The sequence below is a fragment of the Narcine bancroftii genome, chromosome 6, assembly GCF_036971445.1.
Source record: "Narcine bancroftii isolate sNarBan1 chromosome 6, sNarBan1.hap1, whole genome shotgun sequence".
Lineage (NCBI taxonomy): Eukaryota > Metazoa > Chordata > Chondrichthyes > Torpediniformes > Narcinidae > Narcine > Narcine bancroftii.
Genome location: NC_091474.1, coordinates 8,300,327 through 8,327,108, shown reverse-complemented (window position 1 = coordinate 8,327,108; position 26,782 = coordinate 8,300,327). Strand labels below are relative to the sequence as shown.

Below are 26,782 nucleotides of genomic sequence, written 5' to 3'. Positions count from 1 at the left end.
ATCTTTAGAATCAGAATTTATTGTCAAGAACATCCCATAAAATTCATGGTTTTGTAGCAGTGTATCAATGCCAATATTGTTATAAATTATATTACAAAAAAAGTGCAAGAAAATAGGATAAAGTGAGATTATTTCTGTGGTTTATGGTCCATTCAGAAATCTGATGGCGGGGGAAGATGCTGTCCTTGTGCTGTTGGGTGCTCATGTTTAGGATCCTGTATCTTGCTCCTGAGAGCACAAGCTGGGTAGTGGAGGTCCTTGAGTATAGAGGCTCCTTTCTTTAAGATATTGCATCTTGTAGATGTCCTCTGAAGTCAAGACTGGTGAGCAGCCTTTGTAATTGCATTGACGTGGATGCCCCAGGACAGATTCTCTGAGATGTTGCCACCCAGGAATTTGAAGTTCTTGACCCTCTCCACTGCTGAGCCCTCGATGAGGACTGGTTTGTGTTTTCTTGATTTCCTCCTGAAGCCAACATTCGGCTCCTTAATTTTGCTAGCGTTGAGTGCAAATTTGTTTTTTTGTTGTGCCACTCAACTAGCTAATCTATCTCCTTCATGATGCTTTCTCATTGCTGTCTGTAATTCTACTGTAATTCTAATTCTACTGTAATTCATCAGCAAGTTTGTAGAAGGCATTTAGTTTGTTCCCAGGCACACAGTCATGGATGTAGAGTGAGTCGACCAGTGGGCTAAGCGTGCATCCTTGAGGCGCACCTGTGTTGATTGTCATTGAAGAGGTTACATTGTTTCCAGTTTATACTAACTGTGAACTTCCAATGAGGAAATCGAGAATCCAATGTAGAGAGGGATGCAGAGGCTCAGGGTTTGTGGCTTGTTGATCAGCACTGAGAGAATGATGGTGTTGAAGGATGAGCAGTAGTTGATAAAGAGTAGCCAGATATCTATTGTTGTTGTCGAGGTGATTCAGGGCTGAGTGGTGAGCACGTGATATTGCATCTGCTGTGGAGCACTTGCGACAATAGGCGAATTGCAGCGGTTCTTGATTATTGGAATAAATTTCTGATGAACTCTCGTTATTTCTGCCTTTACACTTCATCCTTTCCTGTTTGCAGTTAGGAAGGGCCTGTACACCAGTCCCTCAAATTACTTCTTGCCTTTTTATTTCTCATTTCCATCCAATTGTTTTTGCATTCTGTTTTTTTTTGATGTGGATAACCTGTCCTTTGCACAAACATGCCATTCAATTTATTTAATTAGAACCTTTTTTCCAATTTTTTTTCACCATGTTTTGCAACCTTTCTAATTGTAATATTCCCACAAGTATCGAGTGTTCATATATGTGGTCCAGCCACAATGTCTCTGTAATGGTAATCTGATGTTTATTTATAATTGCTTTATCAATTCGTGTGCTTTGCATGCATTCAAATGCAAAACCATCAAATTTGTAATTTCTTTCCCTCTGTCTGCTCATTTTAAATTTGTATCCAAGGCCTTCCTATCAATCTATTTATCATTTTCTCAAGGCATAACCATTCTTTTGTTTACCACATCATCTCTACTTTAATCTGTTGCCATTGTTTAAAGTGATCTCTGATTACTAGTTGAGATTTGCAGAAAAAACAGTCTCAACATGGTTCAGGTATGGCTTACCCCAGCGGTACTGCTCCCATTTCCTGTAGTCATTAAGCATTGCCAAAATTAAGTGATGAAATTTTTTAACTTCTGATATGTTTGACGTTCACTCTTTGTTACATTTGATACATATATGTGAAGAGAAGTAGACTTTCTAAAATGAGTATTAAATTGTTACCTACATGTTGCAACTAGATGACAATGGTAGTGAGAATTTGCATACTGTAGATTAATACATTTACCGGTAGTGCCTTTAGTTTAAATTAAGGGTAAGCATGTCCTATTTTGGGTTAACCCATACAGTAGTGTTTGAATGATTACAAAATACTGTAAATATTTCAAGAAAAGCAAACAGTCAAGTCCTTTGCATTTTCAGGCAACTGTATCTCTTTTTCAGAATTGTTAATAATGTCGCCCAGCTTCCTATATTCAGTTGTTTATGAAGAAAAGTGTCAATTATTGCTTGAGTAGCAACCCACCAATTTTCCCCTGCAGCCGCTGCAACCGTGTCTGCCTGTCCCGCATCGGACTTGTCAGCCACCAACGAGCCTGCAGCTGACGTGGACTTTTACCCCCTCCATAAATCTTCGTCCGCGAAGCCAAGCCAAAGAAAAGCATGCAGTGCATTCTTTAAATTTTCAGAGCTATCCTGTTGATTTGTTTTTCCTTCATATTTTGCCCCATTGTTGTGCACTATAATTTCAATAATTTTAGTATTTTCTCTTCCACCAATGTTGGGCAAACTCTAGTTCTTTTACTCATGCCATCTTTTCATATGTAGTCAAGTTATATTCACTATCTTCCAATCTCTGGGAAATGTTAGAGTGCATGGAATTTTGGAAAATGCCAATCATTACTTCCATATCTCCATAGCCATTTCATTCAAAGCATGTAACAATGTTAGTCAAGCTGTCCTTGAAAACCTGGAGGATAAAATTTGAGGGAGCATAGTGGTTATGCAGCAATGTTCCCATTTTGCAGACTTGTTCTTTCATTCAGTTATCTGGCAAACTTTATTCCCAGTATTTCATTTACATCCTATTATTTTACTCAGGGGAATTTTCGGTTTCTCACAGTTTATCATTGCAGAGAGATTGAACAAGAGTTCTGGAGATGCTACTGCCTCTTTTTTACTGAAGTAGCTAAAGTGAAGCAACTTTTCAATACAGAAGTTAAAATTCTAACCAGGCCAGCTCCAAATCTTGGGTCTCTGGATCCTTGACTTCCTCATTAGAAGACACAGTCCCTTTGAAATTGAAAGTTTCCTCTTAATCAACACAGGCACACCTCAAGGATGTGTGCTTAGCTCACTGCTCTACACCTATAACTGTGTGGCTAGACACAAATCAAATGCCATCTACAACTTTGTCGATGACATCATGGGCTTTGGCAGAATCACAGACAGCAATGAGGAAGTGTACAGGAGCGAATAGATGAGCTCATTTCGTGATGTAATAACAACCTTTCACCGTTATCAAAACAAAGGAAATAATTGTGGACTTCAGAAAGGGAAATATGGAGAACATGTCAGTGGTAGAAAAGTTTAAGTTCTGAGTGCCACCATCTCTGACGATCTGTCCTGGGCTCTCCATGTTAATGCAATCACAAAGCAGGCTCACTAGTGCTCTATTTTGTGAGGAATTTGAGGAGATTTGGTATGTCACCAAAGACTCTTGCAAATTTCTACAGGTGCACCATGGAGAGCATTCTGGCTGGTTGCATCATTCTCTGGTATGGAGGTGCTAATGCACAGGACAGGAAAAGACAAGAGTTGTGAACTCTGTCAGTGTCATTTACAAGAGCCAGTGCCTCAAGAAAGCAGTCATTATCCTCAAAGACCCTCACCACCCAGCCCATGCCCTCCTCACACTGCTACCATCAGCAAGGAAATACAGGAGTCTGAAAAGTAACCCAGTGGCACAAAATCAGCTTTTTCCCTCATCAGATTTCTGAATGGGGAGTGACTCACATGCACTACCTCACTTACTCTTTTTGCACTCATTTGTTTATTTTTCAAATATAATTTACGTCTTTAACATTTGTACTTGGAATGTCGCCGCAAAGAAAGAAACAAATTGTATGACATGGTTATGACAATAAATACTGATTCTAAATACTTGTTCAAAGTTGCCTTGTTCCCTTTATTGTCTGCAGGCCTTTTAATGATCTGTTGCCTGACTGTTCCCTGCATGTGAGACATGATTTGTTCAATCAAGAGCTGCTTTTGTTCCATTCACTCAAATTATTACATTATAGATTTTGCCCCTGGGATTTGATTATTGAAAGCATTGCCTCCATTTCAGCCATTGCTGCCCTGCTGGGTGTTATCTCTTTGGCAGCTCAGTTGGAAAATGAGAGTTAATGACAGCTTAAAATTCTATAATGGGATACAGGATGTTCAACCTTTGCTTTATTATTGAATATCAATAACTAGGATAGAGATTTATTATGTTTTGAATTTTTCCCATCTTTTGTTGCTTTTTGTCAATTTACTTTAATAGAAAAGCCCTTCAAATAGTAGTTGTTAGAAGTTAAACCATGTGTTTATCCTTTATTGCATCTTTGTTGCAGGATTTAGTGTTTACAATGGTTGTGATGCCGTTCATTTGTAATTCTCATGTTTTTCTCTTTAAAGCTATGTCCTGGTTGTATTTGTGCATATTTCTTAGAGACCATTTGGCCCATGTTATTGATGGTTCTCAGTATTGTTAACCATCCCATTCGCACTTATTTCCCCATAGCTTGTTATCTCACTTGCCCATAAACTGCCCCTAATTCTCCCACTATCCATCTAGAAGCCATTTAACTTACCAGAGCAGTTTTGGGATTCGAGGGAATAAAAACAGATGAGTGATATCCTTGCAGTTGAGGAGATCAGAATCCAGCCAGGATCGCAGGAGTTGTCTGACAACTGTACTACCTGAAAAATTGTTATTGCCATTGTGGAACAAGGTGTATGTTGTATTGCTTGGTCTCTTCAAGTAGAATTTCATGTTGGTGACTTTTTTTGGTATTGGTGTGTGTTTGAAGGCAGTTGAACAAAATGGATTTTGCTTGTGTAATAGATGGATAGTGGTGCAAAGCTAGCAGCTCTATTTAAAGATCTAAGTAATCTGCTTCTTTAGAGGAAGGACTTTCTCATAGACTAGATTGATTTGACATGGCCTGATGTGCACTAATAAATCCCACTTCAGAATTTATTTACATTTGCCTCTTCCATTGATAATTTAATGAGGCTGTCAAAGTGAAATTTGGACTAGTTCATACAGATTGAGTTCGCTGTCTAAATGATAGCTTTTAAGTAAAACACTTGAAAATTCAGGTAGCGATATAAACCAATCTTTGGCTTGGCTTCGCGGACGAAGATTTATGGAGGGGGTAAATGTCCACGTCAGCTGCAGGCTCGTTTGTGGCTGACAAGTCCGATGCGGGACAGGCAGACACGGTTGCAGCGGCTGCAGGGGAAAATTGGTGGGTTGGGGTTGGGTGTTGGGTTTTTCCTCCTTTGCCTTTTGTCAGTGAGGTGGGCTCTGCGGTCTTCTTCAAATGAGGTTGCTGCCCGCCAAACTGTGAGGCGCCAAGATGCACGGTTTGAGGCGATATCAGCCCACTGGCGGTGGTCAATGTGGCAGGCACCAAGAGATTTCTTTAGGCAGTCCTTGTACCTCTTCTTTGGTGCACCTCTGTCCCGGTTTTACTGGCAGAAAGTTGTTTGATATGTATATTAAACCTTTAAATAGTGATAGCAGGATTGCTTTCTCATGAAAGGGAAGGTTGCGATAAAGTATCTAACCATAATGAGTGGGTTGCTTTTATCAATGATTTGTGAAATGCTGCAATTCTTCATGTATTTGGCTCCACCACGTGAAAAGAAGCTTCACTTTGTAAAACTTGTCCAGTGATGACTTGTGCGATTGGGTTAAGTAACAGAAGAAAGTTTACTCGGCCCTCTATGCCCACAGTTGTGCAGAAAAATACAACTCGGATGATCCGAAATTGGATTCTCTAAAATCTTTATTTATCTGATTTTTAAAAAATTGAATAAATGAGAATATCCGAAACAACAAATCTGAAATCAAAATTTTTTTGGAGCCAAAGTGACTTAACAGGTTGGGGGAAACACCTTAATTCGACGTGAAATTAGAACAACGCTTGTCCTCATTTCAGGTAACTTCCTCCCCTCTCTCTTTGCATTTCTTCTTTACCTACCCCTATTGATTTTTGTCTCCCAACTCTCCCTCTCAAACTGCATGCTATTGTCTCCCAGCCACAAGCAGTCCAAAGAATTCCTTGTCCCGGTGTCCAGGAGAGCGGTTTCCGGGGTAGGAACAGGACCTTGGGTTCAGTGGAATCCCTGCCCTACTCTCCATTCTTGGCACAACAGGGCTCCCAATGCAGACTCTGAACTGGCCCCTCTTCCTACTACCACACATGCACACCGGGGAGTCCGGTGTGCATGTGCGGTTGGCCTATCGAAGGATTCAGAGTCTGGACCCAGGTGTCAGGGTCAGGAGCTCCGGTGGCCACGGAGATAGAAGCCCACCGACTTGCCAGTGAGTGCTCCACCAGCCCGATCCCCAGGGATCAGCGGCAGTGGTGAGTTTGTGTCGGTGATCAGCAGTTAGTACATGTCGGGGATCAGCCGCAGCCAGCATTTTCTGTGGTGAGAATTTATCATTATTTTAATGCTTAAAAGGCCTTCTTTTGTTGTTCGTAGTTTAAACGTTGATACGTGATTTGCTGTGGCTACTGGGCTGTTTTTTTTTTAAATGACCAGTTCTCAGAATAAAAACGTTTATCTGACATTGGCCTGGTCCCGTTCACTTCGGATAATCGGAGTTGTACTGTACTGTTCTAATTCAACCTTCAAATTCACTGACTGCACCATAGTCATCAGAATTTATTGACATGAACAAGTTACAAAATTTGTTGTTTTGCAGCAGCCTCAGACTGAAAGCATTCATATAAACCACCTTAAAACAAACCCAAAAAAAAATTAAGGAATGGAAAGTAAGGCACTGTCTTTGGTTCATTGATTATTCTGGAATCTGATGGCAGCAGGGAAGAAGCTGTCCTTGTGCTCCTGAGTGCTCCTGTAGCTTATTCCCAACGATAGCAGTGTGAAGAGGATGTGGCCTGGATGGTGGGTATCTTTAAGATGCCACCTCTTGTATATATCCTCAATAGAGTGAAGTCTGGTGCCTGTGATGTTGCATGCCAAGTTGACAACCCTCTGGAGTTTTTAATCGTGGCCTGAGAGTTGGCACCTCATACCAGACAGTGATGCAATCAGCCAGAATTTTCTTCATGGTACACCTATAGAGGTTTTTGAGTCTTCAGTGACATGCTGAATCTCCTCAAACACCAAAAGTATAGCTGCTGGTAAGTGTTCTTAGCCCAAATATCAATGGTAAGATGCAATTCAGGAAAGGGCAGCTATTGTACTCCAAGACCCATCCAGACACTTTTCTCCCTCCTCCCATCAGAGCAAAGGTTCAAGACTGTGAAATTTAATACTGTCAAGCTTAGACTCTGTTTCCCTGCACTCATCTGGTTTTAGAATGATCCTCACATCAATGTTCTTGTGCTTTCTTGCTATGTGCAAATTGATCTTTTCATTGTTATTCTATACTCTGTAATTGTGCTCTTACCTTTCAACTTTGTACAGTTGTGTTTGCTCGAATGACATGCTAGACTACTGGCAGAATGACCTTTCTCACTGTACCAACTAGTGTGACAAACTTGAACTTGATTGGAGGGGTGAGGGAAAAAAAACACGTAGAATATCCATGGTTTGTTTTTGCTAAAAGAATTTGCTGCTGGGTTGAGTTGCATCTGTAAGTCAAAATGATTAACAATCTAATAGTTCAAGTAGTCTTGATAGCAGCATATTTTTTTTGGAGCTTTTAAAACTGAGGATTCAACAGACCAAAAATGGATGTGTGCAGATATCACAGATGAAATTAAGAGCAGTCTGAAATGTATGGAATGACCTAAAGGATAAGCATGGATTTAAGAACCTCAAGCTTTAAAGTGAGATTGGTGCAGTTGGCAAGGTTTTTAGGTGGTGTGGAAGAGTGGGACTCTGATCCAGAGGAGGGGTGTAGTTAACATCTCTTGATTCCTTGTGTCTAAAAATAAATCTATCAATCTTGTATGGAGGATGGGAGAGAGAATGCTAATTTAACTTTTTCTGTATGCTGAAAAACAACTTTGGGTATTTAGTTATGAATTTTTTTTCTTTTTAGTTTTGCGCAAAATGGGTGACCAAAGGCAACGCTCATTATCCACCTCAGGAGATTCACTGTATATTGTTCTGGGACTTGACAAAAATGCTTCACCAGAAGATATTAAGAAGTCATACAGGTATGTCTTCAACTAATAAAAAAATAGATTTTGTGGCAACATGCATCTGATTAGATCTGGCTTGTATATTTATTCACTATCCTACACCCCTCGATACTTTTCTACCTGGTAATTTATCCTGCACACTTTGCAGCTCACATATAATTTAATTAAAATGAGTGCCAAACATAAAGCACAAGTAATTCAGTGTGATTTGTCAGATACAAGGAGGAAGGGGTAAGAGCAAAGAAGTGAGAAATCTAAAGCAATTATCCAATTAAAGCCAAGAACTGAAATAAAAAAAGGTTAGGTATATTCAAAACTGAATACTTGTGCCTCATCTTGTGATGGAGCAAGACCGTGACCTTTTTGAAAAATGCAAGAAAGTGAGAAATCAGTGGGTCATTTATTTTTAAAGCTCATGCTGTTCCAGAAAATGATTACAAACAACCTGAGAACAATCGACTGGGGGAAAGAAGGATTATATCGTTGAACACTCATTTAATTAGGAGTGTTGACCTGGCAGTATGTCCTATTTATGTGGTTCTCTAATTATGCTAAATGGGCATTTAATGAGGCGCTGTTAGACAATTACCAGCAGCTGGAATGATTCCAGCTATTTTTTTAATTTAATGATGTATTGTCGAATCAAATTTTTGGCATTGAAATCCATGCTGCCCAATTTCACTCAATAGACTGACCAACCCTGTGTGTGTTTCGAGAGTGGGGAGGAAACTGAAGCACCTGGGGAAAACCCATACAGGTCACAGGGAGAGTGCACAAACTCCCCACAGGTAGTGCCCGATTCCAACCCAGGTCACTAGTACTGTAATAATAATGCATTTACTGCTACACTAACTGTTTAGGAGTTAATAGAAATTTGAACAAGTTTTGGGCTGGTAAAAATCTGGTTTTATGAAGTGATAATGCAATATTCCAGTTACATCAGTGAGCCCTGATCAGTAAACAAAAAAAATAAGTCAATCAAATGTGTTGGTACAAAGGAATACCTATTGGAGTAGGGCAGTCACTTCCTGGTAGGAAGCAGCTACAGGTTAAAGGAGAGAATTTATCATCTTTATGCTTTATAAAAAGGCAGAAAGGTATTCATACCACTTCTCTCAGATCAGAAAAAGATGATAAATTCTCTCCTTTAACCTGTAGCTGCTTCCTACCAGGAAGTGACTGCCCTACTCCAATAGGTATTCCTTTGTACCAACACATTTGATTGACTTATTTTTTTTGTTTACTGATCAGGGCTCACTGATGTAACTGGAATATTGCATTATCACTTCATAAAACCAGATTTTAACCAGCCCAAAACTTGTTCAAATTTCTATTAACTCAGGGAGTTAGTCAGGGAGCATTGTAATGAATATTTTCTAAACTTAGGAGTGAATAATTGTGGTCGGCCTGCCTTGATGCATTTCAAAATGAAATAAAATCAAAATCTATCAACTTGGCTGTATTAATGTTATTCAGATTTTTCATGGAACAATGTCATTTCCAGTTTGTACGTAACTGCTCTTTCATGGTTTAACAAAAAGCTTTAAAATTTCAAAAGAATTAACCCTCTTGGAATAACTATTGTGCAACATCACAGACCAGGAAAGTCCTAGGGTCTCAATTTGAGTTGATTAATTTCAGACAATAAATGACTGTAGAACAACATGTTCAAGTTACCTCAAAAAAACAACTGAGGAACGTCTCAATTTAAATTGTATTGGCCCTACTGATGCACAGATATTTCACATTACAGTAGGGCAGCACCTTTCAAACCACTTTACAACATTGACTCGCATTTACAGACTCGCCAAGGCAAATAGCGCCTTTGGAAGACTACACAAAAGAGTCTGGAAAAACAACCAACTGAAAAACCTCACAAAGATTAGCGTATACAGAGCCGTTGTCATACCCACACTCCTGTTCGGCTCTGAATCATGGGTCCTCTACCGGCATCACCTACGGCTCCTAGAACGCTTCCACCAGCGTTGTCTCCGCTCCATCCTCAACATTCATTTGAGCGACTTCATCTCCAACATCGAAGTACTCGAGATGGCAGAGGCCGACAGCATCGAATCCACGCTGCTGAAGATCAAACTGTGCTGGGTAGGTCACGTCTCCAGAATGGAGGACCATCGCCTTCCCAAGATCGTGTTATATGGCCACCGAGACAGAGGTGCACCAAGGAAGAGTAAAGAAATCTCTTGGTGCCTGCCACATTGACCACCGCCAGTGGGCTGATCTCGCCTCCAACCGTGCATCTTGGCGCCTCACAATTCGGCGGGCAGCAACCTCCTTTGAAGAAGACCGCAGAGCTCACCTCACTGTCAAAAGACAAAGGAGGAAAAACCCAACACCCAACCCCAACCCACCAATTTTCCCTTGCAACCGCTGCAACCGTGTCTGCCTGTCCCGCATCGGACTTGTCAGCCACGAGCCTGCACACATTGAAAATCTTCGTCCGCGAAGCCAAGCCAAAGAAGAAGACAGCATTGTGCAATGTTTTAATAGAAATGAGACCACGATTCTAGTAAAAATCTATTGTATATAGAGTTTTACTATAAAAATCCCAATATCACTTTTAGCCCCATGTTCCCATGCTCTCTTTAACCATAATTAAGACCTCTGAAATTTATTATCGGACTTTGTAACATCTTAAAAGTGAATTAAGTGTGTTGGATTATTAAACAAGCCTGTCTGGCATCACAAGTCCTAAGTATGCTGGATTAATGGAGTTTTACTTTATCTCTGAAGTGATTCATTAATTTTCAGAGTTAACCAAATAAAGATTCCATCATCTTGTAATAGAAATGTTAATTTGATGTGTATTTTGTACAATCATAAAACCTTTCAATGTGTGCAGGATTTTTGCTAAACATTGTAACTATTAATTATAACACCAGAGGGTGCAATGTCCTCACATGAAGATGCTCCAACAATATTTCATTACACTTCAATCTATAATGCGATTTGACAAAGAACTTTAATTACGGTGATAAGATTTAGAAAATGTTAATATTTTTGAGCATTTGTTTAAAAACAAATTCTAATATGTTTCCTTGAACAGAAAACTTGCATTGAAGTACCATCCTGACAAGAATCCAGATAATCCTGAAGCATCAGAGAAATTTAAGGAAATAAATAATGCACATGCAATTCTGACTGATGCCACAAAGCGGAATATTTATGACAAGTATGGATCATTGGGCCTCTATGTGGCAGAACAATTTGGCGAAGAGAATGTAAATACATACTTCGTTTTGTCCAGCTGGTGGGCAAAGGTGAGAAGTTCCGATAGTACTGAAATATTTACCAGAATCTAATTGGTTTTAATCTTTTCTAATCTTTGGACAAATAACTGAATTACTAACGTAATTGGATTTGCAGGAAGAGCGACAAATACAAAGTCAAACGATGACGAAGTCGAGATTAACCACTCTGATGTATTAATTTTACCTGACTTAGAAACAAATGCTGCCTTACTTTATTAAGAGGTTAGGGAAATTCTGGCCATTTTATTTATTAACAAATAATGAAGAACAAGACCTCTTGCAAGCATCAGAATTTTTATAACTCCATGTACTTTTCCTGTTCCTTTCCAACATGGCTTCACTTCCCTCCACCCCCCCCCCACCCTCACTTTGCAGTAAACAGAGATTTTACTATTTCAAATGTTAGCTTTTCTTTTTCTCTCATTTTTACTGCTCTCTAATCGTTAGTTGAAACTCCTTAACAGAAAACTTGCATTGAAGTACCATCCTGACAAGAATCCAGATAATCCTGAAGCATCAGAGAAATTTAAGGAAATAAATAATGCACATGCAATTCTGACTGATGCCACAAAGCGGAATATTTATGACAAGTATGGATCATTGGGCCTCATGTAGCAGAATAATTTGTTCATTCAACCTATCTGTGCAAGTACCCTCACTAGAAGGTCAACACTCTACATCTAGAGATGTAGAGCAAATGCTAGTTTCAGAATCAAATGCCAGATTCGAAAATGAACAAAAATTATAAATATCCAGAAATTAGTCCAGTTGGTAGAAATTAATGTATTGATTGTTTCTAGGGATTAGTGGTTCCTCTGGAATATTTAATTTAAACTAAATGAACAATCATTGTTCACTCTAAGAAACAAAGACATCTGGGGAAAGAAGATTATGACTGACTAAAAAAAAATCCTTATTTCCAGCTTTCAATATATCAAATTACAAATGATTCCATATTTATATAACAGTATTTGCAAGTTGTATAGTGAATAGACAATGGAATTTCAGTTTGTAAGAATTTTGTGCTGTGACTTTCAAATGCATTGATATTTATCTTCTGTTCAAGTTGGAACTTTGTTCTGCTACCTGCTGATTGACATTTGTGAACAAAAATTTTTAAATTTTATTTAATGTATTTTTATCTGAATAGTATGACTGTCCTTCTGTTCTAAATGTTATTTTGGAACATGCATTCAGGACTTTATCCCACATGTTACTTAATTTCAATAAATATTCTTATTTGAGAAAATGTAGAAAACGAAAATGAATATTAATGAACAGTAACATTTTGGACTTGCATTACAAGAGTACTCTTAAGAAGATGAACACCTTATTTACTGCTCTCATGCAGTCACACTTGTTAAAATGGGTTCACATAGCCTTCTGAACTTTGACAAAATGGCTTTGTTACCCCTTTGAGCTAAGTGAATCTTCAAAGCCAGCACTTTTTTTAAATGGTGGTGTTATTTTGCTTTCCATTGTACTGTTGCTACTGAAGATGGTATATGCAGTTAAGTTCTTAAAATAGTTTCTACTAAATTCTTCCATTACCAACTGAGGCATTTTAAAGTAATTAGATTTTGCATTTGCATTTGATGGGCTAATTTCTGGATATTTATAATTTTTGTTCATTTTCGAATCTGGCATTTGATTCTGAAACTAGCGTTTGCTCTACATCTCTAGATGTCCTTGAAGGTGGTGGTGGTGACCACCATCACCTTCAAGGTCTTGACCTTCTAGTGAGGATACTTGCACAGATAGGTCGAATGAAATGAACAAAAGGTGATGCAATCCATGACTTGAGGTGAATATGGAGGTGATAGTGTTTCCTTGTGCCTGAAGTCTTGGAGGTAGAGCTTGCAGGTTTGGGAGATGCTGTCAGAATAACATGTTTTGATTGGTGGAGGAAATTAATATTCAGGAGTTACAAGTGGAGAGCATTCTATCACACTGTGATGGGAGGGAATTGGGGTGTCACAGTATTCCAGATAGCTACTGCAAATGGAACCAAAGGAAAGTGCCATCACAAATAGACATAGTTGTGAAGGTAACGTTTGACATGTTTACCTTCATGAGTCAGGTATTCCATATAGGATCTGGGCATATTATAATTGTACAAGACACAAAGTATTGTGTGCAGTTCTGATGAGATCCAGCTCTCGAGAAGATGTAATTAAGCTAGATAGGATACAGAAGAGATTTAGAATCTTATTGGAGCAAGTGAGCTTGAGATGCAAGGATAAGCTGGACTTTTCTTCCCAGAGTACAAGAGGTTGAGGGGGGCATACAGAGGTATAAATAATTCTGAAGGGTACAAACAGTGGCTCTCAACCTTTTTTCCACTCGCATTTCATTAGTAATCCCTTACTAACTACAGAGAACCTAAGGTGGAAAGAAAAAGGTTAGGAACCTCCGGTATAAATGAGATGAATAATGCTTTATCAAAGTAGGGAAATATAAAGCTGGAAATCATAGTGACAGTGGGAAAGAAAAGTTGTTTTTTTTTATAAAAACCTTATGGACACTTCCACACAGAGTGGCAGGGTTGTTGAATGAGCTAAGAGAAAGAGGCAGGGTTGCAGAATGAGCTGAGAGAAAGAGGCAGGGTTGCAGAATGAGCTGAGAGAAAGAGGCAGGGTTGTGGAATGAGCTGAGAGAAAGAGGCAGGGTTGTGGAATGAGCTGAGAGAAAGGGGCAGGGTTGTGGAATGAGCTGAGAGAAAGGGGCAGGGTTGTGGAATGAGCTGAGAGAAAGGGGCAGGGTTGTGGAATGAGCTGAGAGAAAGGGGCAGGTTTGTGGAATGAGCTGAGAGAAAGAGGCAGGGTTGTGGAATGAGCTGAGAGAAAGAGGCAGGGTTGTGGAATGAGCTGAGAGAAAGAGGCAGGGTTGTGGAATGAGCTGAGAGAAAGAGGCAGGGTTGTGGAATGAGCTGAGAGAAAGAGGGGGGGTTGTGGAATGAGCTGAGAGAAAGAGGCGGGGTTGTGGAATGAGCTGAGAGAAAGAGGCAGGGTTGTGGAATGAGCTGAGAGAAAGAGGCAGGGTTGTGGAATGAGCTGAGAGAAAGAGGCAGGGTTGTGGAATGAGCTGAGAGAAAGAGGCAGGGTTGTGGAATGAGCTGAGAGAAAGAGGCAGGGTTGTGGAATGAGCTGAGAGAAAGGCAGGGTTGTGGAATGAGCTGAGAGAAAGGCAGGGTTGTGGAATGAGCTGAGAGAAAGGCAGGGTTGTGGAATGAGCTGAGAGAAAGAGGCGGGGTTGTGGAATGAGCTGAGAGAAAGAGGCGGGGTTGTGGAATGAGCTGAGAGAAAGAGGGGGGGTTGTGGAATGAGCTGAGAGAAAGAGGCAGGGTTGTGGAATGAGCTGAGAGAAAGAGGCAGGGTTGTGGAATGAGCTGAGAGAAAGAGGCAGGGTTGTGGAATGAGCTGAGAGAAAGAGGCAGGGTTGTGGAATGAGCTGAGAGAAAGAGGCAGGGTTGTGGAATGAGCTGAGAGAAAGAGGCAGGGTTGTGGAATGAGCTGAGAGAAAGAGGCAGGGTAGTGGAATGAGCTGAGAGAAAGGCAGGGTAGTGGAATGAGCTGAGAGAAAGGCAGGGTTGTGGAATGAGCTGAGAGAAAGGCAGGGTTGTGGAATGAGCTGAGAGAAAGAGGCAGGGTTGTGGAATGAGCTGAGAGAAAGGCAGGGTTGTGGAATGAGCTGAGAGAGAGGCAGGGTTGTGGAATGAGCTGAGAGTAAGTGGCAGGGTTGTGGAATGAGCTGAGAGAAAGAGGCAGGGTTGTGGAATGAGCTGAGAGAAAGGGGCAGGGTTGTGGAATGAGCTGAGAGAAAGGGGCAGGGTTGTGGAATGAGCTGAGAGAAAGAGGCAGGGTTGTGGAATGAGCTGAGAGAAAGAGGCAGGGTTGTGGAATGAGCTGAGAGAAAGGCAGGGTTGTGGAATGAGCTGAGAGAAAGGCAGGGTTGTGGAATGAGCTGAGAGAAAGTGGCAGGGTTGTGGAATGAGCTGAGAGAAAGAGGCAGGGTTGTGGAATGAGCTTAGAGAGAGGCAGGGTTGTGGAATGAGCTGAGAGAGAGGCAGGGTTGTGGAATGAGCTGAGAGTAAGTGGCAGGGTTGTGGAATGATCTGAGAGAAAGAGGCAGGGTTGTGGAATGAGCTGAGAGAGAGGCAGGGTTGTGGAATAAGCTGAGAGAAAGAGGCAGGGTTGTGGAATGAGCTGAGAGAAAGTGGCAGGGTTGTGGAATGAGCTGAGAGAAAGTGGCAGGGTTGTGGAATGAGCTGAGAGAAAGTGGCAGGGTTGTGGAATGAGCTGAGAGAAAGTGGCAGTATTGTGTATGAGCAATGTTTGAAAAGTATTTATACAGGTACATAGAAAACTTTGAGGGCCAATCATAGGCAAATAGGTCTAGCTTAGGTAGACAACGTAGTTGGCTTGTTTTCATGCTGTGAAACTCTGGCTGTGTGATCATTCCCCTCTCCATTTGAAGACATAGATTCCATGTTGCGTCTTCGAGGTTGTTTCCTCACTTTCATTCGCTGGTTGCTGCTTTCAGCAGGTCTTCATTCCTTGGGGTTATGATTGATGTGGTAAATTGAAGAGATGAGGATGTGGATGGGGGGGGGGGGGTGGGGAATATCTGCACATTGATGTCTGGTTCTCTTAATTCAATAATAGTTACTTTATGTTTCTGTTCTGGCTCCACTCCCCAAAATCCTCCAGCAATCTCCGAGAAATGCCAATATTTTGTTAGCTCCCTTTGAAATTCAAAAGTCACGAATGTGGTTCGTTTTTAATATAATTCTAAACATCTCCATTTTGTCTGGGACTTCTTGCGGCAGGAACATTGACGATTTCTGTCGAAAGCCCGTCTGAATTTAATGACCTGCTGTTGACGGCACTTCTGTGCGACATCTAATTTCAGGCACTGTTTCTCTTCTGTGGAGTGATCACCGGTTGTTACTTCTGCTGCTGTCTGTGCTGTTGTTGTAATTGCTGCTGTGGAAAGTGTAAACCAAAGCCGCCTGAAGGGGAGGAACAAGAATATTACGTTTCACCAGAGGATCTGGAGGCACAGCTTCAGTCAGACATGGAAAAAGGTACATAGAATCATGAACTTCCACCAGATCGGCCGTGGTACTTCTGGGGAGGATCAACAGCTCTCCCTATGTTTTAAATATTACGTTATTACAGTTAAAACAATAATACATGACAAAATGAATTTATTTGAGTAGCAAATGTGATTGATGAATCGACCTGGATAATCTCTGGTCATTTACAATTATCTTAATAAATTTTAAACCATGGTGCAATTTTTTTTCCGCATTAAAGTTTGCTGACCAGAAATAATGGTATATATACTATTAAAATTTTTCTGAATATGCATCATTTTAAGGGGATTGGTTTAGAAATACCTGAAAGGGGCAATGCTGTGGAGAGGAAAGGGGCAATGCTGTGGAGAGGAAAGGGGCAATGCTGTGGAGAGGAAAGGGGCAATGCTGTGGAGAGGAAAGGGGCAATGCTGTGGAGAGGAAAGGGGCAATGCTGTGGAGAGGAAAGGGGCAATGCTGTGGAGAGGAAAGGGGCAATGCTGTGGAGAGGAAAGGGGCAATGCTGTGGAGAGGAAAGGGGCAATGCTGTGGAGAGGAAAGGGGCAATGCTGTGGAGAGGAAAGGGGCAATGCTATATGTGAAGTCCGGAATCCTGTCAGCAACCAGTTTCTGCATTAAATTGTAAAACTCAACCCCCCCCCCCCCCCCCAAGATGGTGTCAATCCCATGGTATAATGACAACAGAACTTGATAGTTCTACTATTGTACTTGCAGAATCCAAGCGATGATATTGCAGCCAGTTAAAGCTTGGAGAATTTAGGAAATATTAAGCAGGCCTTCCACAGAAAATGTATGTTCTTTAAAAATATATTCTTGTATGGGAGATCCATCGTTAACGAAATCTTCCACTCTCAAAAAACCTATAATTAAAAAATCGTGCAAGGTTTTTCTGTTGAACTGCACATTGGCCTTGTATGTGGATAGCAGAATAAGCCCTCCTCTGGAAGAATTGAGACACAGTGGGATGTTATGCTGTTCCACTATGCCATTTGTCAAAATCTTAGAATTTTTAATACTTTTAACATTAAAATGGTCACAGAGTTGCAAAAAAATACTAATTCCATTTCAACAGGCTCATTTTGCTCAACTTGTATGCCTTCCTGTTTGTGTCCCACTCTGTTCATTTCATCAGGGCTAACACTGAATTCCACAAATGTTAATTGTTGTCAAATGTCAAAAGGAATTACTGGTGCAATTGTCAATGGAAGAAGTCATAAATTATCAATGATTCAGCATTTTGTTAGGGCTTGCACAATTGGAGCATGACCAGCTTTCAGACATTTGCCATGAATCTGCTGTCAGTATTGGGAATAATGAAAATTGTTAATTTAATTGAAAAATATTGCCTATTTAAACAATTTTACAGCTGGTTTACCTGTTAGCCCCATCCAACTACTGTTTGAAAATTTGATCGTAATTATACATACTAAAACTCTGGGGTGTCCTTTGTTACAAAAGTGTGAAAATTTCTACTGAAATTCAAGATTCAAGTCGCTGCAAGTTGTGTAGATATAAATTTGTGATTTCAAGGAAAGACCCTTAAGACCAATTTATCAGATTGTTAGATTCATTTCACAATGTTAATGTGAAGAATAGTCTAAATCTTTTTTTATCTACTACATCAATGGAATTTTTCTAATCACATCATCCAGTAATGTTTTTGCCTTCTGGAAGTTAGGAATGCTCGGGGAGAATGATTAAATTCCCTGTGTGAAATGCATGACAAATTGGCTTGAAATCTTGTCATAGATTTGTACAGCACTGAAGCAGGATCTTCAGTCCCTCATATCTTTGTAAACCACGAAGTAACCATTCATGAAAGTTCTTCTATTTTGCACAAACTCTTTTCTTCTAAAACTCGGAATTGCAGATTGATCAGTTCTATCTTTAAGTACGTTAGCAGCTGCTGCTTCTTAAGCAGTCATTCATGAAACCATTCTGCACCTGGCGCAGACTTGTCATTTGTACATCTTTTAAAACAAAATTGAGATTTCTAAAGGTGGGTAAAATGATTAACTGTGCCTTGTTTTTCTATAACTTTTTTGTAACCTAATTGTGGCTCAAAAATAATTTGAAAACTTCTTTTGTAGTCCTTTCCACAAATGACAGCTTTTTCAGTTTCAGATCAGACTTGAGATTTATTGTCAGAGTACATACATGACATACAACACTGAGATTCTTTTTCCTGCGGGCAAGGTAGAATTACCACTTATTGGCAGTGCAAAAAAAAAACTGTCTAAATGAACACATGTAAACAAATAAAAAATATACTGTGTAATACAGAGAGGGAGAAAAAAAAATCATGTCCAAAAGAGTCCTAAAATAAGTCCCTGATTAAGTTTTCTGTTGAGTCTGATGGTGGAGGAACAGCAATTGTTCCTGAATCTGGAAGTGTGAGTTTTGTAACAGCTATGCCTCGTTCTCAATGGCAGCAGCGAGAACAGAGTGTGTTCTAAGTGGTGTGGATGTTTGCTGCTGCTTTCGGACAACAGCATTCCATGTAGATGTTCTCGATGGTGGGGAGGGTTTTGCATGTGATGTCCTTGGCTGTGTCCACTACCTTTTGCAGGGCTTTTGCTCATGGACATTGGTGTCCTCATACCAGACAGTGATGGAGACAATCAGCACACTTTCCAACATCTGTAGAGATTTGCTATGGTTTCCGATGTCGTACCAAACCTCTCCAAACTCCTGAAGTAGAGGCAATGATGTGCTTTCTTCACAATGCCATTCCTGTGTTGGGTCCAGGAAAGATCCTCTGAGATAGTGACTCACAAGAACTTAGATTTGCTCATCGTTTCCTCCTGTCTTTTTTCTTCTTCCCCCCCCCCCCAAATAATCACTGGATTATACACCTCTAGTTTTCCCTTCCTGAAGTCAACAATCCACTCCTTAGTTTTGGTAACATTGTTGTTGGTGCACCATGCAGCCAAGCTTTCAATCTCCATCCTGTACACTGACTCATCTCCTTCCTTTATACAACCCAATACCGTGGCATCGTCAGTGAATTGGTAGATGGTCCTATTGTCGTACCTCACCACACAGTCATAGGTATAGAGCGAGGGGCTAAGAACACAGCCCTGTGGTGCTCCGGTACTGATGAAGATTATGTAGATGATGTTGTTAATAACCATTGATTGTGATCTGGAGGGGAGAGAATCCAATTCTCAGTGCGGTGTTGAGTCCCAGATCTTGGAGTTTGCTAATCAGTTTTGAGGGGATGATGGTGTTGAATGCTGAACTGTAATCAATAGAGTATCCTGATTATTTGCATCTTTGCTATCCAGTTGTTTCAGGACTTTGTGAAGAGCCAGTGGGATGACATCCATCATAGACATGTTGCTACGATAGGCAACTTGGAAAGGATCCATATTGCTAAAACCCAGCTTGCTATTAAGCTTCAAATCAATGCTAAAGTCCATTTGTATATTCAATGTAATAATTTATAATACTGTCTACTTGCCAGTTTCTATCATGTATTGATTAACTTGAGGATAGGATTCATATTTTCATTATCACTGATGGATTAAGCACCATCTGTGATAGTGATTTAACCATCTTGAATGTCTAACTTGCTCTCTGATTTTTTTTTTCCATATTTTTCTACATTTCTCCATGAGCGCAGATGTCTGGTGATTTGCTGTTTAAATTCCACATTTCCACACTTCTGGAGGAGTATGGAAATGGAGGTTATTAGGTGCAGAGGGTTTTTTGTTGTAAAATTCTTTAAACTGTCCAAATGTGAAAGTGAATTTTTTTTTGCAAACAGCAGCAAATTTGTAGGTTTGCTGTATAATCCTTTCTTTATATTTCTATATCTATCTATCTAAATATATCCCTTGTATATACCCTTGTACCCATAGGGTAAAATCAACTTGTTGTGTTTTTATCATTTTCTTTAAATATTTTGAAATGACTGATTAAATTTATTATCTTGGAATCAATGTGGATGGAATTGCTTTTCAATGAATTGTCTGACATGGAGAAATGTCCTAAGAAAATAGCATAATTTTAACAATATATGAAAAATTAATTTTTTTGACATTCTAAAAATGATTTAGCTAATGGAGTCTTTACTCTCTCCTCACCTTCCCTCTTTCTCTTACCCCCCACCCCAGAGGGAGATGGAGCAATTGTCGTGCAGCCAACATCAGCCACAGAAACAACTCAGCTGACCAGTGACAGTCACCCCAGCTATCACACTGAATGATTTAATTTAACCAAGTTTGCTATTGTAATTAAAAATATATTTACAATTTATTTCAACACTGGGAATAGTCAAATCTATAGATGGAATTTTCACAAGATTTTCTGCCGAGAGCAGCCACCAACATTGAGAAGACCACCTTCCCTGATCTTGCCTATTATCACTGTAATTTAACTTCATAAAGTACTGTAGCAAATGTTATTTAAAGCCATTTGACACTTTTATTTGGCATATTGTGATGTGTGAATGGAATGATGTCATGTATTTGGTGATTGACAATAGAATCAGTTCACAATATTACACCAATATGGTTAGAAATTAAGTGATATCATGGAGACCTGTACTTTCTTGGCTTTTGTAGAATGTTGTCAATCTTGAGTTTGTTTCTAGTGGTGTTTTTTTAATTTGATGGGTAAGCAGGTAAATAGGGTCAACTTTTGTCATTTATGATGCGCTTTATGCTTGAGATTCAAGGAATTATGTTGTGCAATCACAAGATGTACTCAATAGGAATCTGTGCATTATCTATCCATGTGAAATTAGTTTTCAGTTTTTGTGAAATATCAGAAGCAGCTTAAAATTACTGCTCATTGTTGGCATAATTCAACGTGATATTTTGAGATGACGTCCAACTGCCAGTTCCTGGCATCCATGCAATATTCGATACCCCCTCAAATGTACTGCAGCAAGCTTGCTGAAAAATCAGATTTTGAAAGAATTTAAATATTTTTACAGTAAAATTGAATATGAATTTTAGAAATAGGAGCAGGGATAGGTCATGTGATCCATTGAGCTGCTCGACCAGTGAATCAGTTCATGGCTGGTCTGGTCCACCTGCCTGCCTTTTCCCCATAACCTTTAAGTCCACTACTATGCAAAAATCTGTCTGTCTTCATTATATCCAATGAAGAGTCTCTACTGCTTTCTTGGGCAGAGAATTCCACAGATATAGTTTCTTTCCTCTGTCCTAAATCTACTCCCCTGAATCTTGATGCCCTGTGGTGTTACAAGTGATTAGTGAACCAATGTGACCATTGTAAAAGAGCAGTTGTTGGAAAAGGCTTGTTAATAAAAAAAAATTTGTTTACACTTTAATGTTAATTTTTAGAATAGGTAAATTATTTTGATGGTAAATGCAAATTAAAATAGCTGCTCTAAGCTGCAGTATAAATCACTCCTATAACCGATAATACTATGGAATTGTTAGTATTAACTTAGAACTTAATACTAAGTTCTTGTGAACCTTAAGTAGATAATGAACTATAAAGAAAAATAATTTGACCAAAGGCTTACAAAATTGTGTTAAACATTCTTGTCTCACCAAAAATTGAGATTTTAGTTTTGCGAAATGGTTTGAAGTACCTCAATGACTTGTGTTGGAACTTGCCTAGCGCAGAGATAACATACCCATTTACTACCTTCTGCAAAAGTTGTGGCTTTTTCGTAAAGAAAGTACATGCAATTAAATACCTTCAGCTTGAATTATAGTGACATTGTCCTAGACAACTGGCCAGAATGCTATACGAGGAGAAACTGAATTAAGTTATTGACAGCAAAAGAAAGGACATACTGGTAATTGTATAATTCATGCTAGAAATTGCCTTCAGATACTGAGGCTCTTTGTAGCGACATTCTTGAGAAAACTGGAAATGCTGGTTAGCTGTGTTGGGTGATCAAGTGTTGATATTGGAGATGTTCTAATTGTATTATCCAGCAGATTCATAAATGGACCAAGTTTTAATTAATTTACTATTTCTTCTCTGTGCTACATTTGAACTTCATTTCTGTATTTGATCCTGTGTAAAATGATCAGTTTTTGGAATTGAAACATTGGCATTGTCACAATTATTATGGTTGGATTGGAACAACTTGCATTTAAAGACAAGGTAATGCAGAAATGCCTAAATGCTTTTTTGTAAAGTCAAGAACTTGCTCATGTTAATCTGATTGTTCTCATTTTACCTTTGGAGTGCATGGTTCCTTTTGATATAATTTCAATAGTGTTTCCCATCAAATTCTCTGCTAATTGTGATCATAGGTTTAGTATCCTTTTAAAGGAGACGAATATTTGAAAATTTCTCCTGAGCCATTGTCAAATCAAACGTGCTTTGGATTAGTTTTTTCCCCCAGTGTGACCAAGTCCCATTCAATCCACAGCCGCTGGTGCAACATTCCGATTGTTGGATTTGTGCCAAACAAGCGAGTTTTCTGTGAATTTCAAATCTTTGAAGAATTGTAGTTTGGATGAGTAGCAACTTGGATAAATCATTGTGTAATCAAACTGGATAATTATCTAAATAGACAATCATGATTTACAATTAGCACTTCTGATGTTGTGCTAGATAACAAATATGTTGCAGTAAACCTATCAGTTAGAAATCCAAGTTTTATATTTTTGAAGAGTAGTACATCAGCGCTGAAATCATTTTCCCATTTGACCAAAGGCACTCTGATGGTGTTATCTTGCAGTAGGAAAGGAGCAACATTTTTTCCTTTAACATAACCTTAAATCTAATATTATTTCTTTTAACAATGGATTACTGAATTGTAAGCCTAACGTCCCTTTATCAACTTGAATTGAGCCTAATTTAATTACCAATTTTCTTAACTCTACATTAGTTATATCATTAAGTTTTTTTCAGAAATTGTTCTAATATTTAGTCCTTTCTTCAACATAACTGAATTTCATGAGCTGATTACTGAGGCATTTTGGCATGTGTCCATATTTAGAATTTCCTGGTTTCTTATGAAACATCAGAATGAATACAATATTTAATTTTAAGCAAATCTGAAATAGTTCAGAGAAATTGCATGAATTTATAATCCAATTAGTTGAGCCAGCCATCTTGAGTGATTGCTGGGAATAATAGCATTTTTGGGCGTCAAATTAGAATTTTAAAACCTATATGACCTGATTCAAGGGATATTTAAATGGAATTCATGCTCAAGCAGAATTGAGGAAATACTTAGTCCAGCTCATGGTATCTAACACTTTCCTTGTCTGATTATTCTACTGAATTAATTATTTCCTGCTCTTTCTCCTCTCCCTTCATTTGTTCCCTCATTTATCTGCCATAAAATGGCTGCAAACTCCAATGATGTTTGATGTTGCTGGATTAAAGTTGAAAGGTGGTTTCTATGTTTTGTCGTTTAGAAGTGTTGAAGTTAACTAAATTAACTAAATAGATTTTGGATAACATTTCCAGTTTCAAATTGCAGAGTTTGAATCTATAAAACTATGCTTGCAGAATTTTGAATGCATTCACCACACCCCAAAAACATGTGCATGCATTCTGTTCTAATATTTGTGGTCCTAAAACTAGGATGGTAACACTGAATTCAGTTTTGGTATTGGTAACTTGAGTAAAAGTTTAATCCAACGAACTTGCATCACTAGCTTAGTTGAGCAAGCAATTTAAGTCTGGTAGTTTTTTTGTTTGCTTAGCTATCACAGCAATGCCTATTTTAATGTGCAAATGTGATGTTGTAAAAATTGATTGCTTTGTTCTGTAATGAAACTAGTTGACTTGCACACATGATATAGGAGTAACTTATTTTTGTTTTAATAATACTTGTAAGTTCCATTTTGTATCATTAGTTTCATGAAGTTTGTTTAGTAATTTGAACTAAACTCTAAGTTTTTAATAACGGAATATTGAAGGAGTGCAGTACTTTTAGTCTAAAATTGATTCAGATTCTTGCAATATATAAAGAATTTCTAGTAAGAACTATATTAGATGTGGTGGCTGTCTAAACAAAGGACAGATGCTGTCTTTAGTTTCAGATTTTCTGTCACTTCTGTTTGTTACAGAATATATAATTCAAGGTATTCATAGAATGTAGAAAAGCACTTCATTTCTCCAAAGGTCAAATATTCAGGTGATTTATATACTATTTAAAATAGTTTTTAGTTTTTTGTTATCAAAATTTGCCATATTTAGATTTAATTTATTATATTTTAAATTTGATCACCACTGCTGTTCCTAGAATGCTGGAGTTCAGATTTGCCATTTTTGTAAACAATTATTTTACTAACAGGCCCTACTTTGTTAAATATTTGCATTAGTGGCTAATTAAGCAAAGCTGATTAGTGAAGAAACTATTGTTTTTAATTATATATTTAATTATGATACTTCTATTACTTGTTACCCCACTGTACCCAATTCAAATAAGCCTTTTAAATTTAAAGTTAGATTGTGAAATGTTATCTAAAAGTTGGTTTGACATACCAGGGTTTAATTTTGTCTGTCTAAATAAATAGAAATTAAAACGCTTTTCAAATGTAATGCAGTGCCGAAATTTGCAACTGCAAAAATGCTTTTAATTCTTCAGTAGACATTTGTGCCAGTCATCAAATGAGCTTGTACTATTATTTAAAAATTACTGAAATTGAATAGTATTACAGTTTAATGCTCACTGCTCTCGCATGTTACAGGAACACTAAACACTGAACAAATTATTTGAGATACTATTGGATTTGGTTGCAGATAAAATATTGCAAAGCCAGATACATTGTGTGAATAGTCTTCAAAATTTGATAGATTCTTTAAAATTGGAGTAAAAATAGAACCAAACATTGTTATGCAACCTTTTTGGTATTCTCAAAAGGACCATAGTTGAAATTGTATGTAGATAGATGTGGTTATGTTAACTACAGGACTTGAAGCCCATGGATTCCTGTACATACAATAAACTGCAATGTTTTTAGCATGGTTATTTATGTATTGTATTGCTGAAAATCATTGGTAATTTATTTGATTTGCAGTTGTAAAATAAATGTTTCCAATGCTTAATTCATTGGCTGTGTACATTTTATTTCCTGTATAAGCCACATGTTTATATCCCAAGTCTTTGGTTGTATGTCAGTTTTTGTCACATGAGCATAGAGATCAATGAAATACTTTAAGGTATAATTATGCTTTTACAGGAAAGATCTGATAAATGTTCATTTCTGCAGTAGTTTAATACTTTGGGATTAATGAGGTAAAGATAGTATGGCCAGCTAAAGATTAATTTGAACGTTTCAACAAGATGACATTTTGCACTCATTAATTCAGCCAATTCTTTCTGCAAGGAACTTTAGGTAGTTGGGCTCTATCTGTTTGGGGCTAGTCAGTGTCTCTGGCTTCTCTGCTTTTCAAAGGTTGCTCTCTTGTCTCTGGTGGAGTCGGTTTTGTCTTCCCTTTTGACTTTGATCCTTGCGGGGTTTTACTGCTGACTACCAGGCCAGTATTACACCTGTGGCGATCTGGAAAGTACTCTGAGCTTGACCAATCCAAGGCAAGAAGGGAAATCCAGTGCTATCTATTTTTTTAATAAATTTAAAAACCACCAAAACATCACATTTTACATTACAAATAATTTCGGTGAACCCCCTACAAAGACCAGAAAGAAGAAAAATGTCAGACAAAAGATTTAAACAGGAGTACTCCTTACTATAAAACTTGTATTATGTGGAGACCTATTTTGGGAGATATGGGCACCATATTTTCCAAAAAAAAATATTTATCTCTTGTTTCTTTCTCACAGTATGCAACTCTGAACTTCTGCATGCCATCTCTCCCTTCCCAAATCTATATTGGATTTCCAAGTTATAGCAATATATTTTCCTTGCTATTGCTAAAACAATTTGAATGAGCTTCACTTGGTACTTATTCAATTTTAATTTAAATTTAATCTCTTTGATATCACCTAGTAAAAATAACAATGGATGCTGTGGGAAATTAACCCCTGTTATTTATTCTAATAAGTTACCCATTTACAATCAAAGGTTGAATTTTAGGACACTGCCAAGTAGAATGCGAAAATGTACCACCTTCCTATTCACATCTTAAAAACATAAATTCGAAAGGGTATGATTCAATTTATTTAAATTTTGTGGTGTCAAGTATAACTGAGTAAAAATTGTATTAACCAAAACCTTCATATTTATTGTACTTTTTCTTTTTCTACACAACTCCATCCAATTACTTTCATCTGTTTGCTTATTCAAATCTACTTCCCATCTTTGTCTTGATTTATGTTGCCCTATTTTCTGAGCTTTCTTTTGTAACAACTAAAAAATTACTTTTTTTGGTAACCCCCATTACATAACCATGACTTCATCTCTGTCTCTGCTAGCAATAACAGATCTTGACCAAATCAGGCCTGTTCCATATTTGTAATGTAATTGCAAAGGAAGGCATTTTTTGAACATTATCAATTTTGATGGAAATGTTCTAAATTGCAATTAAAAACTCCAGTAATCCAATCTTTAATTGTT

The 26,782-nt window shown here is 38.4% G+C and overlaps 1 protein-coding gene across 1 annotated transcript in view; it reads left to right on the top strand.

The window, feature by feature from the left end:
• LOC138735672 (dnaJ homolog subfamily C member 5) overlaps nt 1-25,313 on the top strand; it is a 34,686-nt gene extending 9,373 nt beyond the window's left edge. The window contains exons 2-5 of the mRNA XM_069883854.1: nt 7,844-7,961; nt 11,011-11,224; nt 16,127-16,301; nt 20,432-25,313. Of these exons, the coding sequence (XP_069739955.1) occupies nt 7,855-7,961; nt 11,011-11,224; nt 16,127-16,301; nt 20,432-20,523 (588 nt within the window). The 5' untranslated portion in view covers nt 7,844-7,854 and the 3' untranslated portion in view covers nt 20,524-25,313. The remainder of the gene's footprint in view (nt 1-7,843; nt 7,962-11,010; nt 11,225-16,126; nt 16,302-20,431) is intronic.
• The last annotated feature ends 1,469 nt before the right edge of the window (nt 25,314-26,782 follow it).